The following is a 17,018-nucleotide window of genomic DNA, read 5'->3' on the forward strand; positions in this document are numbered from 1 at the left end:
CCAGGCAGCAATTAGTGTTCCTGGCTGAGTCACCCTACAGGTGCAACTCATTAACTCAGTGTCAAGAAGTTGAGGCCTCTCAATTGCTTGGATTGTATTATTTCTTTTGGTTCAGGCCTGGGAGGCCTATGAATTCTGTGTTATTGGGATTTTGGACCAGCAAAATAAGTTTCCTTTTGAAAACTGCTTCTGTGGAAGTAGTAAGTTAAGCCCCAGCTGGTGCTAGTTAACCTTTCCCCTTTCTGGAATGCAAGGCCGTGCCTTGCCCTAGTAGTTAATCGGTCAGCCATCATGACAATGTCCAGGTGCAGGTAGTTCTGTAAGCTTCCTCACCTGAACACATCACTTAAGGAGTCAGCATTTCTGACCAAGCGATTAATTACCAGCTAAGTGCTTTCGTTTTCTCGATTGGTTTCTATGAGCTCATCCTTTTGAGAAAACGAATATAAGGACAGACCAACCCTAAACAAACTATGCATGCTTTTGGGGTACAGTAGGAGAGCTGTGCTGGCTGCATCACAACCCATTTGATTTTGGCCCTTGAGGGGGAAACTTGTCAAGCTGACTTGCTTGGAGAAACCTTTGGACAATCTTTTGAAACTCTTGAATGCTGGAAGCATCTTTGGAAGTTGGTAACTATAAACCTGATGCAAGAAACCTTTGCCAATCCTTTTTAACCAAAAAGGCTTTTGAATGTATTAGCTAGCTATGCTAAATAGTTTATTGTTTTCTTGCTTAACACTTCATGACTTTTTCTTTCCTGTAAACCAGCTTGAATCTTATAAATAAATTGTTAGCCTTTAAATGGCTTGTGTCTGTGATTTTGGGATCCCAAGCCTAAATTCTAAGTGCCCTGTGTGAGTGTAAAACCACCTACCAAAAACCTAAGACATTTTGGGAGTGTAATCTTTCCCTGGCAGACCTCTACCTTGCAGGGTAAGCGTTGCACTTAACTTTGGAGTGAGTTGGGAGAGGATTGCCCTTATCTTCCCCCTGGAGCTCAACCTTTTGAAAGGGCTGGTGGCAGCTACTCCTTGGACTTGGGGCGAAAGACTGGAGTTCAAGGTTTTGTCTTTTGGAAAACTTTTGACCAAACCAAAGCAGCCCCCAACTGGTGGAGCCAGGTTGGGGAGCTCTTTGACACTCAGTCTCAGGCCTTCTAGGGGCTTTCCAGGTTATTACATCAGCTCAGCTTGACACTTAGATCCCCTGAATCTAAAACCACTGTCATTGCTAATATGAAAAGACTTGCATATTCTGTCAGGTCCAGGTTCAGGTTCTTCTCCTGAGCCCAGCACCGTGGCCAACTCTGCCCCAGTGTAAGCCCTTGGCCCAATCTGAACCATAAACCACATCAGAGACAGTCAGGTCCAAAGAAGCTGGTTTTTACTGCTCAAAATAGGTTAACAGAGCATAAAGAAAAGGTGACAGCAATGAAGCTTGCTGGCTTGCACTTGGTAATATAAAAGCATAGAAAAAAGCAAGAGATTACAAAATGCCAACAGCGCTGAGGTTCCCACAGCTTCAAACGGATTTAGTTATGCACAACAGTCCTTGAGTCTGGTCAGTGGGAAAACGAAACTAAACAAATCAACTGAGACACAGGCCTGACATCCTGCCCCCCTTAAGGTCCCCTCCCATCTTGCAAGAGGGATGGCTTGTCAGGGTAGGCGGTGTGAAAGGCGTTCACTAAGTGTGGGGCGGAGACATCCTGTGCACGCACCCACTCGTCGTAGGCAGGGGGGAAGTGCTTCCAGCGAATTAGGTATTGCAGGGATCCATGCCGTATAAGAGAATCTAGGATCTTTGACACTTCGAAATGTTCCTCCCCCCCACCATCACGGGCTGCTCGGGAGGCGGTTCCGGGTGCCATTCCGAGGAGGCGACATGAGGCTTAAGGAGGCTGACATGGAAGACTAGGTGGATACGTCTCAAGGTTTTGGGGAGAGTTAGTTCCACATGATCCGGGCAATGGGATATGGTCCAATGTATTTGGCACTGAGTTTGTGGCAAGGGCGAGTGGATCGCAGGTTTCTGGTGGAAAAATACACTAATTCACCAATTTGGAAGTCTTTGCTGGGAGAGCGATGCTTATCCGCTTGCACCTTATACTTGCGCTTGGCTCTGTCTAAGTTGCCCACCAGCCAGGGCCACGTGGTGCGGAGGGCATGCGCCCAAGAGGCTACATCGGGATCCCCCTCCCCCTCGGTTACCTCTACAGGGGCAATAGGACCGAAGTCCTGACCATACACAGCATAGAAAGGGCTGAATCCTGTAGACTGATGGACAGCATTATTGTAAGCATATTCTGCGAAAGGCAACAGTTCTACCCAGTCATCTTGGTGGTAATTGACATAACAAGGTAAATAATATTCCAGTACAGCATTGACACGTTCAGTTTGCCCATCTGTCTGGGGATGGTAAGCACTAGACAACCCTTGCTCCACCCCCACCAACTTGAGGAAAGCCTTCCAAAATTTAGCCACGAAACTACTTCCGCGGTTGCAGATTATCTTGCGTGGGAACGAATGAAGACGGAAAACATATGACACAAAGAGGCGGGCCAACTTGGGGGTGGAGGGAATACCCGCACACGGAACCAAATGTACCTGTTTGGAAAATAAGTCAGTAACAACCCATAGTACAGTTTTGCCCCCACTAAGTGGGAGATCCGTCATGAAATCCATGGCAATCACCTCCCAGGGCTTGCTGGGAATTTCCAGCGGTTGCAGCAGTCCCGGGGGCTTGCCTTGAGACCGTTTGACTGTGGCACAAATAGGGCAGCTGCGAATGAAGGAGTCCACATCAGAACGCATCCCCCCCCACCAAAACTGTCTGCGCAACAAGTGAAGGGTTTTCAGGAACCCAAAGTGTCCCGCAGTTTTAGCTCCATGGGCCAATTGCAGGACTTCTCTTCGAAGTATCTTAGGCACGTATAATTTCGAGTCTTTGTACCAACAACCACCTTGCTCAAGTACACCTCAGGGCAGGGTCTGGGCAGTGCTAAGCACTGAGTACGAAGGGAGTTCAGGAAGGAGTTGGAGATGATCACTCCCCCTCCTTTCGTGCCAGAGGGTGGCCCAGGAGCTGGTGGTAATTGAGGTGTGGGGGGGAAATTGGTTGCTGCGGGGCGCCAGATACAGGCGGCGCAAGGGGGGCCGGCGAGGGAGCCAGCTGGGTAGGGTTGGATACCCTGTTGGCCGCTGTGCTGATTCCAGGCTGGGGCCGAGTTTGGGACTGGGTCTGCACGGCCAGCATGGGCAGGGCCCCTCTGTGCGCCGGGGTGAATAAAGAGTCTGTCGGCCGATCAAGTTTTACTGGGTATTGAGGCAACCTGGATAGGGCATCAGCAAATACATTCTGTTTCCCGGGTACATGTTTAAGAACAAAATGGAATTGAGCAAAGAAGTCCGCCTAACGCTGTTGTTTCGCGGACAATTTATGGGTCCCCGTGAGGGCAGCTAGATTTTTGTGATCGGTCCAGACTTCGAAGGGGACCCTGGACCCCTCCAGGAATTGCCTCCACAGAGTAAGGGCATGATGGAAGGCTGATGCCTCCTTCTGCCAAATGGGCCAGTTCAGTTGGGCATGCGCAAACTTTTTCGAGAAGTAGGCACAGGGGTGAAGGAGACCGTCCGGTCCTCTCTGGAGAAGCCCCCCCCCCCCATGGCTACATCGGACGCATCGACCTGTACAATAAACATTTGGTTCGGGTCCGGGTGCTGCAATACGGGTTCAGAGGTAAAAAGCCGCTTGAGGGCTACAAAGGCAGCTTGATATTGCTCAGTCCAAAGTATTTTGGCAGAGGGTAACGTTGCAGAAACTCCTTTACCCTTCGTTTTTAGGAGGTCAGTGATTGGCAACGCCACTTGAGCGAAGTTGGGAATGAAGCCGCGGTAGAAATTAACAAAGCCCAGGAATTGCTGCACTTGTTTGCGGGTGGAGGGTGGAGTCCAGTCAAGTACCGATTGGACTTTAGCGGGGTCCATGCTAAGGCCACGATGAGAGATTATGTACCCCAGGAAAGTCACTTTCTCCTGGTGAAATTCGAATTTCGACAGCTTTGCATAGAGCTAGTGGTTACGCAGACGTTGCAAAACTTCTCTGACCAGAGCAACATGCTCCTCCATGGTTTTTGAATAAATGAGGATGTCATCCAGATAGACTACCACGCCGCGGTACAGTAAATCATGGAGGATTTCGTTAATGAGTTGCATGAAGACCCCCGGGGCCCCTTTTAACCCGAAAGGCATCACAAGAAATTCATACATTCCAAAACAGCTAGAGAAGGCGGTGAGGGGTTCGTCCCCCTAACGGATACGGACGCGATAGTAAGCTTCCACTAAGTCCAATTTGGAGAAAACGCGTCCCTCCTGTAATTGTCCCAAAATATCTGAAATCAACGGTATGGGTAGGTGTTGGCTTGGATAATTGCATTAAGCTTTCGGAAGTCAATGCATAAACGTAGGTCACCCTCCTTTTTCCGGACAAAGAACGCAGGGGCTGAGTGGGGAGCGTTCGATTGCCGAATGAACCCTCGAGCAAGATTTTTATCCAAAAAGTCACGTAATACAGAGCGTTCGGAAACGCTCATGGGGTAAATCTTGCTCTTAGTCAGTGTGCAGTCTTTTACCACCTCAATTGCACAGTCTGTGGTATGGTGGGGGGGCAAGGCATCGCATTCTTTAATATCAAAGACATCTGCAAAGTCTCTGTATGCTTCGGGCAAAGGCGTTGGCGATGAGGCATCGGAGGTTAATGCCGGAGCGCATGGAGGCACCACCGTGACTTCCTGTCGGTGCTGTTCGCACTTGGGATTGGCAAAGGTAATAGTGTCAGTTTCCCAGTCTATACAGGGACTATGACCTTTAAGCCAATTAATCCCTAGGACAACTTCGAATCGGATGGGGGCTATGGTAAAGTCTATTTGTTCCCAATGAGAACCAATACCCATCGCTACTCCCCGTGTGCGATGATCGACTGGTCCCCCCTTAAAATGGCTCCCATCCATCTGGGCAAATTGGACGGGAGCTGGTAAAGCCTTGGACTTGACTTTGAGGGCTGCAAACGTGGCCTCACTAATTAAAGTGCGGCCGCAGCCAGAGTCAATAAGTGCCTTGACAGGCCGTTGGGGACCCCCTTTACAGTGTTGCAACACTGCGTCCACATAAACAGTGGTTTCCACTTCACTCACCTTGACGGGAGCTTTGGGTTTAGCAGGAGATTCTGCAGGGGTCTGTGGAGACGCTCCACTCACCACAGACCGAATCCGTTTTTTGACAGATCAAGAGGGGTTTCCAGGTTTAGAGCTGGAGAATTCCATTGATTATCCTCGTCAGAAGAAGGAGAGTTGTCCCCCATTGGGGCACTTGTAATCCGGGACCCTGCGGGGTCGTTTGGTGCAGAAAGGTTAGCCGATTCCTCAACGTGAAGTGCAGAGGGTGTGGGTCGTCCCGGTGCGGCGCTGCAGGTGGCCGCGATGCCTCTGCGTGGAGGTCTCCCTCGAGCTCGGCGTGGCATGCTGGGGTGAGTGGCCTCCGGGCGTTGAGGACAAGCCGCTGCAAAGTGGCCCAATTCCCTGCAAACAAGGCAAGCCCCCCTCTGGAACCTTGTTTCGCGATCCAGAGGTGGCCGAATAGGTTTACGCAGGCTGGAAAGCGGCGCTTTCGATGGGGTTTTTTGGGCGCTCTTATCTCTGTTCCGCTGTCGGACCAGGGAAATGAAACGTCTGCGGCTCTCGACCTCTTCAGCTAGCAAAATCCAATCTTCTAGGGTCTCGGGATCACCCCGCATATACGACCAGTTCAGAATGTCAGGGTGTAAGGCTTCCCTGAAATAATGAATAAGGGTGGCCTCAGGCCAGTCTACAATCTTACTGGCCAGTCTCTGGAATTCATCCACAAATTCCCGGACTGGAGAGGAGCCCTGTCTGAGTTGTAACAGTTCTGCTTTGGCTCGTTCCCCCATAAAGGGGTCCTCAAACCGTCTCCGCAAGGCAAACATGAAATTGTTGAGGGAGCGGATAGATCGGGATCTAGTGTCAAATTGGAGGACCATCCAGTCAGCTGATTTCCCCGTCAATAAAGAGGCTACGAAACGGACTCGGCTGTCCTCTGTGGGAAAGTATTGCCCCTGTTCTCTCATGTAACTGTCCACTTGATGTAGAAAACAGGGTAGAGTCTCGAGTGAACCATCATAGGTCGTTTTCAGCCGAGGCTGCTTCCACTGGCCGGGCACGGGTTGTCCCGGTTGCACGGGTGCCCCGGGAATTGGCACAACCGGGGCTCCAGGGACCAGGGGGAGAGCAGGTGGTTGAGCGGGTGGTTGAGCTGGCACAACCGGCTGAACTGGTAGGTGAACTGGTGCTGCGGGTCCAGGGAGAACGGGCTGCGCTGGAGGCGGCTGGGCCGGAGTCGTCAGTGCCTGCTGCAAGCGTTCATTTTCTTGAAACAAGCGTTCCATTTGATCCTGGAGACAGTCTACACGATTGCATAACTCCCGGTTTTGAGCTCACAATAGGTGCACCTCTTCCTCAGGACCACCTGTACGACGTGCTCGACTGGACCGCAAACCAGTGGCCCAATGGGAGCCGTCTCCATACAAGTCCTCCTCGTCAGAATTGTCGGATCCCCAAAGCCGTTCTGCGAGGCGTCGCATGCGTTGGGTGGTGCGGGTCGGAACAAAAGCTGGAGAGAATGTTGGACCCAACGAGGGGCCGGTCCGCATGGTGTCTTTGGGGCACACATCCGCTCACGCCCGTTCGGCAGCCAACTGCTGTTCCCTTTCCCGTTCGGCCTGAGCTTTGGCCGCTGCCTCTTGGTCCGCGAGAGCCTGGGCGGCTTCGAGCTTCAGGGCGGCAGCCGTGGTAACGATCGGTAGGAGCTCCTGCTCCAAAAGGGCGAGGAGCGGTTCAGACTCCCCGCCCAGCAGCGGTTGGACCTGGACCGCTAGAGCGGGTGCCCCAGCCCCGAAAGTAGGGGTCAACAACTTTGTTAGATCGGCTACCGTGGTATCCTTTGGTAGTCCCACAAACAGCAGCGCTGTTTGAACAGCAGTTCGTTGTGCCTCCGCTTGACATTCAGCCGCATTTGGCACCAGTGAAACACCTACCGGCGCCTATCCCGCCATGGCTCGGGGTACGGTAGGGCGGATTGGGGATGCTGCCAAAGGTTGCTGTTGAGCTTCCTGTAGAGTTAACCTCACCAACAGGCGAGTTAAGGTAACCAGGTCGTCCTGGGCAGCATGTACTTCGTCCAGAAGCCCGTCCAGGATCACAAGGTCGTGGTAGGCGTTCTGATCCGAGTCCTCAGAGGTCCAAGGTTGTGTCGCGGCTAGCGAGTGCCACTGGCCTCGAATAAGTTCTACTAGGCAGTTGATTTCTGCATCAGTTTGTATTGCTTCCAATAACACATCCCGTAGGAGGTTAGGGTCGTCAGGGCAAGTCGATGACCCCAGCAGCAGGGCCCAGGGATCCAAGTCCTCCAGGATCCCGCTAGGCAGGTAGTAGAAAGTATGAAGGGATTGCTGTCACAATGTAAGCCCTTGGCCCAATCTGAACCATAAACCACATCAGAGACAGTCAGGTCCAAAGAAGCTGGTTTTTACTGCTCAAAATAGGTTAACAGAGCATAAAGAAAAGGTGACAGCAATGAAGCTTGCTGGCTTGCACTTGGTAATATAAAAGCATAGAAAAAAGCAAGAGATTACAAAATATAAACAGCGCTGAGGTTCCCACAGCTTCAAACGGATTTAGGTATGCACAACAGTCCTTGAGTCTGGTCAGTGGGAAAACGAAACTAAACAAATCAACTGAGACACAGGCCTAACACCCAGAATTTCCTTCCATCCCTTTCACAGCTGCCTCCCTCTGGCAGTTTACTCTTCCACCGGAAGAAACTCATGGCTGAAGTTGCCCTGGAGGGCAAACCTTCTCTAACTAAAAGGGCAAGCGTCCAGTAGCACCTTAAAGACTAACAAAAATATTTTCTGGTAGGGTATGAGCTTTCGTGAGCCACAGCTCATACCCTACCAGAAAATATTTTTGTTAGTCTTTAAGGTGCTACTGGACTCTTGCCCTTTTTGACTACTGCAAACAGACTAACACGGCTACCCACTGTGAATTATCTTCTCTAGCTAAGTAGATGGATTTAACTATTCTGGTTTGGTCTGACACTCAGCGAATGCCCACTGATTACTCCTTTGCCACTCAAGTGCCTTCTGTGGCCTTCACCTCCACAAGTAAGAGCTCCAGAACCCAAGCAGACCGAAAGGGCCTCAGCCTCAACCAGTATTTATTTATCTACTTCATTTACAGCCTGCCTTTCTCACAAAGACACCAGATGGATTACAAAGTACAAAAATCAATTCAAACAAGCAACAAAGACTTCCACCCCACAATGCAGGAGGATGGGGTTGCAGCCTCTACGAAGGAGGAGGTTCCTGACTGCTAGGCCCTGGCCCACCAAACTAGCCTTAGGCCGCCCCCGGGGCAGGCAGCACCTGAGACCCGCTGTGGCCCCTCCTCGAAAAGCCTGCTTTGGCCACAGTGATCCACGGCCGGATCCCACCCAGTCTCGTTTACTATGACACGTTTTACTTGGGTCTGTCTTTGAAAACTGTCCTTGGAAATCAAGCAGGTCCAAAATGTGACAGTCAGGCTATTGCTGAGGGTTGGGAACAGAGATCATATCATGCTTGTGCTGAAAGACCTATTTCTGGCAGAATTCAAAGTGTTGGTTCTTAACTTTAAGACCCTGAATTTGTATTTCTATGAATGTCATATTAAAACTAGTTTTATATTGTTAGTTGTAAGCCACCATTAGCAGGATTCTGAAGAAGAGTTGGTTTTTATATGCCGACTTTCTCTACCACTTAAGGAAGAATCAAACCAGCTTACTCTCCCCACCTTCCTCTTCCCACAACAGACACCCGGTGAGGTAGGTGGGGCTGAGAGAGTTCTGAGAGAGCTGTGACTTGCCCAAGGTCACCCAGCTGGCTTCATGTGGAGGAGTGGGGAAACCGACCTGGTTCTCCAGATTAGAGTCTACTGCAGCACAGAAATGTCCCAAATAAATAAATAAATAAATAAGTGGTTTGGGGCAGGAGTGCTTGAAGGACTACCTCCTCCTGTGGTTTCCCAGTGCAAGTTGAGATCCTCCCCACCAAGCCCTGCTTTCTGGGCCCACCACAGAAGTGCCACCAGTAGCAATCAGAGACATGGCTTTTTCAGCGGGTAATTTTGGCTTTTGCTTTTGACTATGTGGATCACGAAAAGCTATGGCTGGTTTTAAAGGAAATGGGTGTGCCATTACATCTGATCGTTTTGATGCGCAACCTGTACTCTGGACAAGAGGCCACAGTTACAACGGAATATGGAGAAACGGAATGGTTTCCAATTGGCAAAGGCGTTATACAAGGATGTATTTTATCCCCCTATCTCTTCAATCTATATGCAGAACATATAATTAGGAAAGCTGAATTAGATTTAGGTGGAGTGAAAATTGGAGGGAGGAACATTAACAATTTGAGATATGCCGATGATACTACATGAATGGCAGAAAATAGTGAAGATTTGAAACTACTACTGCTGAAAGTTAAAAGAGAAAGTGCCAAAGCAGGACTACAGCTGAACATCAAGAAGACAAAAGTAATGACTACAGGAGAATTACACAGCTTTAAGGTTGACAATGAGGAAATTGAAATGGTTGAAGACTTTCTATTCCTTGGCTCCACCATCAACCAAAAGGGAGACTGCAGCCAAGAAATCAGGAGATTGAGACTGGCAAGGGCAGCCATGAAGGAACTAGAGAAGATTCTGAAGTGTAAGGATGTGTCACTGGCCACCAAGATTAGGTTAAGTCATGCCACCGTATTCCCTATTACAGTGATGGCGAACCTTTTAGAGACCGAGTGCCCAAACTGCAACCCAAAACCCACTTATTCATCGTAAAGTGCCAACATGGCAATTTAACCTGAATACTGAGGTTTTAGTTTAGAAAAAACAACTCATACGTTAACATCTTATGCTCACAAGCATAAAATGATCCAAACAAAGGAAAGCAATCCCAAGTGCTTTCATTGATTTAAAATTATTTGGCAAAGAATTCCACACTTTAAGGATTTCATTTTCAGAACTAACTGTACTATCCTTTGTCATCCATAAAATTAAATCATGGCAATGACTGACAAACACCATTTTCCCCATCTGCATTCTCAAAACTCTGCAGGGGGGCTTATTGTTGAGTTGTGCATCTGAGTGGCAAGTCCAAGGCTAAACCTCCCATTCACAAATGGACAACAACCCCCCAATGCACTTTTGAGAATCTGGATGGGGGAAATGTGCATCTGAGTGGCAAGTCCAAGGCTAAACCTCCCATACACAAATGGACAATAACCCCCCCCCCCATGCAGTTTTGAGAATCTGGATGGGGGAAATGTGCATTTGAGTGGCAAGTTCAAGGCTAAACCTCCCATTCACAAATGGACAATACCCCCCCCCATGCAGTTTTAAGAATCTGGATGGGGGAAATGTGCATCTGAGTGGCAAGTCCAAGGCTAAACCTCCCATACACAAATGGACAATAACCCCCCCCCCCATGCAGTTTTGAGAATCTGGATGGGGGAAATGTGCATTTGAGTGGCAAGTTCAAGGCTAAACCTCCCATTCACAAATGGACAATAACCCCCCCATGCCGTTTTAAGAATCTGGATGGGGGAAATGTGCATCTCAGTGGCAAGTCCAAGCGAAAGAGCCGCCCACCGCCAGCCTCCCGCCGCCCCGCTCCGCCTCAGTAGCAGCGCTGCCGCCCCACCCAGGCGCCGCTCTGGACCCGCCGCCGCCGCTCATGCTCGGCCCCAAGGGCTGCCCTGCCAACCGCCCCGCTCCGCCTGCCGAGTCGCACCCGCCCCTTGACAAAGTTGGCTGCGGCGCGGCGGAAACTTGTGCCGAGGCTGCGAGGAGGGGCGGAGGAGGGGGACGGGCAGCCAAGGGGGCGGAGGAGGGGGCGGGGGCGACTCGGCGGGCGTAGCTGTGCGGCCGGCAGGGCAGACCTCGGGGCCGAGCATGAGCGGGCGGCGGGGGGTCTGGAGCGGCGCCTGGGTGGGGCGGCGGCGCTGCTGCTGCTGCTAAGGCGGAGCGGGGCGGCGGGAGGCAGATGGCGTCGAGGCCGCGAGGAGGGGGCGGGGGGGCGGCGGCTCCACGCGTGCCCATAGAAAGGGCTCGGCGTGCCGCTTGTGGCACACGTGCCATAGGTTCGCCAACACGGCCCTATTACTATGCATGGTTGTGAAAGGTGGACATTGAAGAAAGCTGATAGGAAGAAAATAGATTCCTTTGAAATTTTGTTTTGGAGGAGAGTGCTACGGATACCGTGGACTGCCAAAAAAACAAATCAGTGGGTTATAGATCAAATCAAGCCTGAACTGACCCTAGGAGCTAAAATGACTAAACTAAGGCTGTCGTACTTTGGTCACATTGAGAAGACAAGAGTCACTGGAAAAGACAGTCATGCTAGGAAAAGTTGAGGGCAGCAGGAAAAGAGGAAGACCCAACAAGAGATGGACTGACTCAATAAAGGAAGCCGCAGCCTTCAATTTGCAAGACCTGAGCAAGGCTGTCAAAGATAGGACATTTTGGAGGACTTTAATTCATAGGGTTGCCATGAGTCGGAAGCGACTTGACGGCACTTAACACACACACACACACACAATTTTGCCTGCGTACTGTCCTCCTCCTTAAGGCATGCCCAGTACCTACTTCATTCTACTGGTGACTTCCAGTCTGAGAAGACATCACGTGCCTTAATCTTAAGAGAGCTGAGTTACCGTATTTTTCGCTCCATAACACACTTTTTTCCTCCTCAAAAGTGAGGGGAAATGTCTGTGCGTGTTATGGAGCGAATGTGCGCACAGAGCCGGCTGGGCGTGCTGGAACGACGCGAGCCGGCTCTGTGCGCCCCGTTCCAGCGCGCCCAGCCAGCTCTGTGCGCCCCGGGACGCACAGAGCCAGCTGGGCACGCTGGAACTACGCAAGCCGGCTTTCCCCACCCGGCTCCCAGCTGGGAGGCGGGCGGGGCACACAGAGCCGGCTCACGTTGTTCCAGCGCGAGCCGGCTTTCCCTGCCCCGACGGCCAGCTGGGGGGGGGGCGTGTTATGGTCAGGTGCGTGCTATGGAGCGAAAAATACGGTAATCCTATATTTAGCTAAGTTTGAGATACACCAGGAGACCTTATTTTTTTTCCTGTATTGGCAAAAAATCTGCTGCCAAACCTCTTGAGTACATAGAATCTTTGGTGTCAGAACATCAGATTGAGTAATCTTCCATTTGTCCATACTGTCTTTTGGTTCTGTTTGCCTAGTTCCTTCAGGCTGTTAGCCATCTTCTTCTAGAGAATGTTCGGCCACCTCTCGGACCAGAACCAACGGGTTAAAATTAAATCAAAAGAGTTTCCATCTAGACATTAGGAAGAATTTTCTAACAATCAGAGCGGTTCCTCAGTGGAACAGGCTTTCTCAGGAGGTGGTAAGTGCTCCTTCCCTGGAGGTTTTTAAGCAGAGGATAGATGGCCATCTGTCAGCAATGCTGATTCTATGACCTTAGACAGATCATGAGAGGGAGGGCATCTTGGCCATCTTCTGGGCATGGAGTAGGGGTCACTGGGGGTGTGGGGGGGAGGTAGTTGTGAAATTCCTGCATTGTGCAGGGGGTTGGACTAGATGATCCTAGTGATCTCTTCTAAGATTTTATTATTCTCTCCAAATTTCTGGGCCTGACCTCTGGGCTGGGACTCCTTCTCAGGACCTCTCAGTCCCTCAGTCATTGGTCCCAATCTAGATCACGCTCTAGGAACCATTACCCTCAATCTCAACTCAGAGATTCACAACGGGGGCTGTTGCAGGTTTCAGCTCGTAATTCCTAACTGTTCAGCTTACTGTTGGGAAAGCAGCCATCATTATCATACTTCGTGGGATCGTTACCATCACAGGATACTGGCCATTCTGCTGCTGCCCCTGAGGTGTATCACCAGCCTCACCCCTCCCAGGCGCATGAGGGATGTATCCCAAGGCCTGACTCGTAGGTTAAAACCTTTGATGGTAGTCTCAAAGCTGCCTCACTAGCCAGTTTGTTACCAGAACCATTCCTGCTACCTTCTATGTTCGTCTGAGCTCTGGTGGTAGACCCCCCCCTCCAAAGCTCCTTTTATGTACTTTTCTTACCCACTTTCCCCCACCGGATGGAGCTCAACGCCTCTTCCGAGTCCGCCTTGTAAAGTGTTCTTATTTTATTTTATTCCATTTTTACCCCGCCCTCCTTGGCCCAAAGGCCAGGCTCAGGGCAGCTCACAAATACAGAACAATAAAATCAATAAAAACCCTTAAAATATAATTTAAATACATTTAAAATAGCCCAAATCATTCAATAAATAGTCTCCTTGATGGAGCTAAAATCACATAACAATGGCTCAATAATAAAGGCTCAACCGCGGGATGGGCAAAAGGTCTAGGGAGGCCAGTATTTAAAGGGGAAACCATCGCTGGCCTCAACCATAACCATTCTTGAGACTTGAGTCCATAAGAGATGGCTTTGGGTTTGAACCACTGTGGCCAGAAAGCTGACAGACATGTGAGGTGTGGCAGCCTGCAGATCAACAGCTGCTTCTGCCATCTCCTCGCGAGGGCTCTTTCCCAAAGGGTCGCCACAAATGAGAAGCCCGATTCCAATCGGTCTGCTATGTCAACCTCTGACAACGGCCACAAGAATTCACTCAGTGTTGCCGCACCATGCAGAGAAGACAATAGCTGTGGCTGTCCACATGAAGAGAGTTTTCTTCTGTCCTGATAGCGGTACTTAAATACAGTCTCTTGCTCCATACACAAAAGGCTAACTACAAGTATGTACAACTATGTACAACTTTGGACACTTATGGATGTAAGGAAAGAAGGACCTCTACTCTATTTGTATCTGATTAAGTGAGCTTTGACTCACGAAAGCTTACACCCTGGAAAATTGTTGGTCTTTAAAGTGCTACTGCACTCGAATTCTGTTCAGTCTATACTAAAGACACTTTTAAAAGTTCCAACTTTGCAGGGGTTCCATCTTTGAAGAGAAATGGGAAGACGCATACACCGTTGGCTCACAGCCAAGAGCCTGCGTGGCATAAGAGGTGCAGTGTCAGACCAGTGCCAAGGAAGAGGCCATGGCTTGGTGGCAGAGCACCAGCCTGGCATGCAGAAGGTCCCAGCTCAATCTCCAGTCAACAGTGAATGACCTCTCCCCGAGACCCTGGGCAGCTGCTGTCAGTCAGAGGCGGCAACTCTGATCTTGGAAGAACAAGCCGCTGACTCAGTACAAGACAGTACAAGACCCCACTCCCCAGCCTAATGCTCACATGATTATTATCAGAATAAAATGGTTGGAGGGGGAACAACTTGAACCGCACTGAGCTCCTTGGCAGGGAAGAAGTGTGCTAGTAACAGTGATAATCACAGCTGAATCAGCACATCGTTGTCACTGACAGAATGTGGGTGTCATGTTCTGGACACAACAGCGGCTCCTTACCTGGTTATCTCATCATCTCCAAGCATCCCCTTGGGAATGGGGGAGGATCTTCCTGGCGACGCAGGTGAGAGGGGATGTCCCAGGTAGGTTGGTGGGCTGATATGGTTGTCAATATGCGGCGGAGGATACGCTGGGAGGAAGAGATGGGAAGAGACGAGTCAGGCATGGGGCCTGATGGGCACAAATTGGGCAGCCGCCCACACACCTTTTTCTCCCCCCCCCCGCTTTACCCCTCCATTTCAAGTTCCAGAGTCAGAAAGGGAGGGGCGGCTGCAGTTTCTCTTCCTCTGTGCCAGCCTGTGTCAGACGACCCCCTTCCCCCCCCCAGCTCCCTCCCCTACAGACCACTCACTGGGACACATCTGGGGGGGGGAGGGGCCCTTCCCCAGAGGCACAGTTATTGCAGTGATACTGTGTTATGCTTTTAAAATATAAATATTAATAGTAGTTGTAGCAATGACACTACTACTATTGGTACTAACAATATTCAGGATATTCCTCTTAATACAGTAAAAGCGCTGTTAACTGGCATCTCTGGGGAATCAGGGTTGCTGGTTAACCAAACAGGCTGGCTAGCCAAACCTTGGTGCGCGTCTGCAGCTGACTGACCTTGGCTGGCTCGCCAGTTAACTGAGTGGTCAGGTTAAACAGGCACCAGTGATCAAAGCCTCTGCTGCATTTTGGAGAAGATGCAACCCCAAGGAAGCATTCTGGCTAGATCACAAAACTCCGACAAAACAGGAAAAGATTCCAGCAATCCACAGCCACCCTGGACTTCTCTCCCTTTTCCTTCTTGAAAACTAAGGAAGTTTTGCCACCTTATAGTGCTGACCAAATCTTTTAAAACCATTTCTTAGAGGTTTCTGGTGAAGTGTAAGTTCTACTCTTCTTGTAGTTTACTCTTGAGTGTTCTTACTTATATAATCTTCTATATAATGGAACAATAACAGAACTCCAGAGATATCCCCAATAATTTCAATTGCTTAACACTAGAGGAGCCATATAAGGAACACAGAAGTTGGTATTCTGGCAGATTAATCAAAACATTTAAACTAATTTATTCACTACTAATTTATTCACTACACCAAAATTCCCACAAATTAAAATTATTATGGCAGTTTGTTGGGCAACACCTATGTACTTCAAAACTGAACGGCCTCTGCCTTTTGCAGTGCTGTTACAAACATCCAGTCCCAATCCTGCAGCAGCGACAGCTCGTCCTACTTTAAAGAGTCTGTGAGGCTTTGGGCTGCACGTGGCTCCCTGCTCCTCGCTGTCCCCCCTGTCAAGGATCCACTGATGCACTCTCATCTCATTTAAAGCGGCAGAGTTTCGAGTCCAGGAGCACCTCAAAGACCAACAGGATTTTTAGGTTTTGCGCTGTTGAGAGTGGAAAGCGCTCTCTCTTGGTCAGATACCTGGGACTCTCGAAGGTTTACACCTTGGACATCTTGTTGGTCTTTTAAGGTGCTCCTGGACGCAAATCTTGCTCTTTTACTGCAGAGCAACACAACTATCCACCTGAAACCCAGCATGGGTTTCTCAAGAATAACTCATGTCAGACTAACCTTATCTCCTTTTTTGAGAAAGTTACTACCTTGCTGGATCAGGGGAATGCTGTAGACATAGTTTATCTAGATTTCAGTAAGGCTTCTGATAAGGTTCCACATAGTATTATAGTTGACAAATTGGGAAAATGTGGGTTAGAGCCTATTATTGTTAGGTGGATCTGCAACTGGTTGACAGATCGTAACCAAAGAGTGCTAGTTAATGGTTCCTCATCCACTTGGAGAGAAGTGACTAGTGGAGTTCCTCAGGGATCTGTGATGGGCCCTGTGTTGTTCAACATCTTTATAAATGATTTGGATGAAGGAATAGAAGAGATGCTTATTAAATCTGCAGATGATACTAAATTGGGAGGGGTAGCAAATACGGTAGAAGACAGAGCCAAGATGCAGGATGATCTTGACAGGCTGGAGAAATGGGCTAGAACTAATAAAATGCACTTCAACAAAGACAAATGTAAAGTTCTGCATTTAGGTAGGAAAAATCAAATGCATAATTATAGGATGGGGGAGACTTGTTTGAGCAGTAGTGTGTGTGAAAAGGATCTTGGTTTCTTAGTAGACCAAACACTGAACATGAGTCAGCAGTGTGATGCTGTAACTAAAAATGCAAATGCAGTCTTGGGCTGCATCAACAGAAGTATAGTGTCCAGATCACGCGAAGTGATGGTATCGCTTTACTCTGCTCTGGTTAGACCTCAGCTAGAGTACTGTGTTCAGTTTTGGGCACCATAATTTAAGAAAGATGTAGACAAGCTGGAACGTGTCCAGAGGAGGGCAACAAAGATGGTGAGGGGTCTGGAAACCAAGTCATATGAGGAAAGGTTGAAAGAGCTGGTTATGTTTAGCCTGAAGAAGAGAAGACTAAGAGGGGATATGATAACCTTGTTCAAGT

The 17,018-nt window shown here is 49.5% G+C and overlaps 1 protein-coding gene across 4 annotated transcripts in view; it reads right to left on the reverse strand.

Annotated features, from left to right (window-relative positions):
* DLG1 (discs large MAGUK scaffold protein 1) overlaps nt 1-17,018 on the reverse strand; it is a 127,529-nt gene that overhangs the window by 40,061 nt on the left and 70,450 nt on the right. For all 4 annotated transcript variants that reach the window (XM_056849416.1, XM_056849415.1, XM_056849414.1 and 1 more), the window contains one exon: nt 14,559-14,688. In XM_056849416.1, the coding sequence (XP_056705394.1) occupies nt 14,559-14,688 (130 nt within the window). The remainder of the gene's footprint in view (nt 1-14,558; nt 14,689-17,018) is intronic.

The sequence above is a fragment of the Euleptes europaea genome, chromosome 5 (genome assembly GCF_029931775.1).
Source record: "Euleptes europaea isolate rEulEur1 chromosome 5, rEulEur1.hap1, whole genome shotgun sequence".
Lineage (NCBI taxonomy): Eukaryota > Metazoa > Chordata > Lepidosauria > Squamata > Sphaerodactylidae > Euleptes > Euleptes europaea.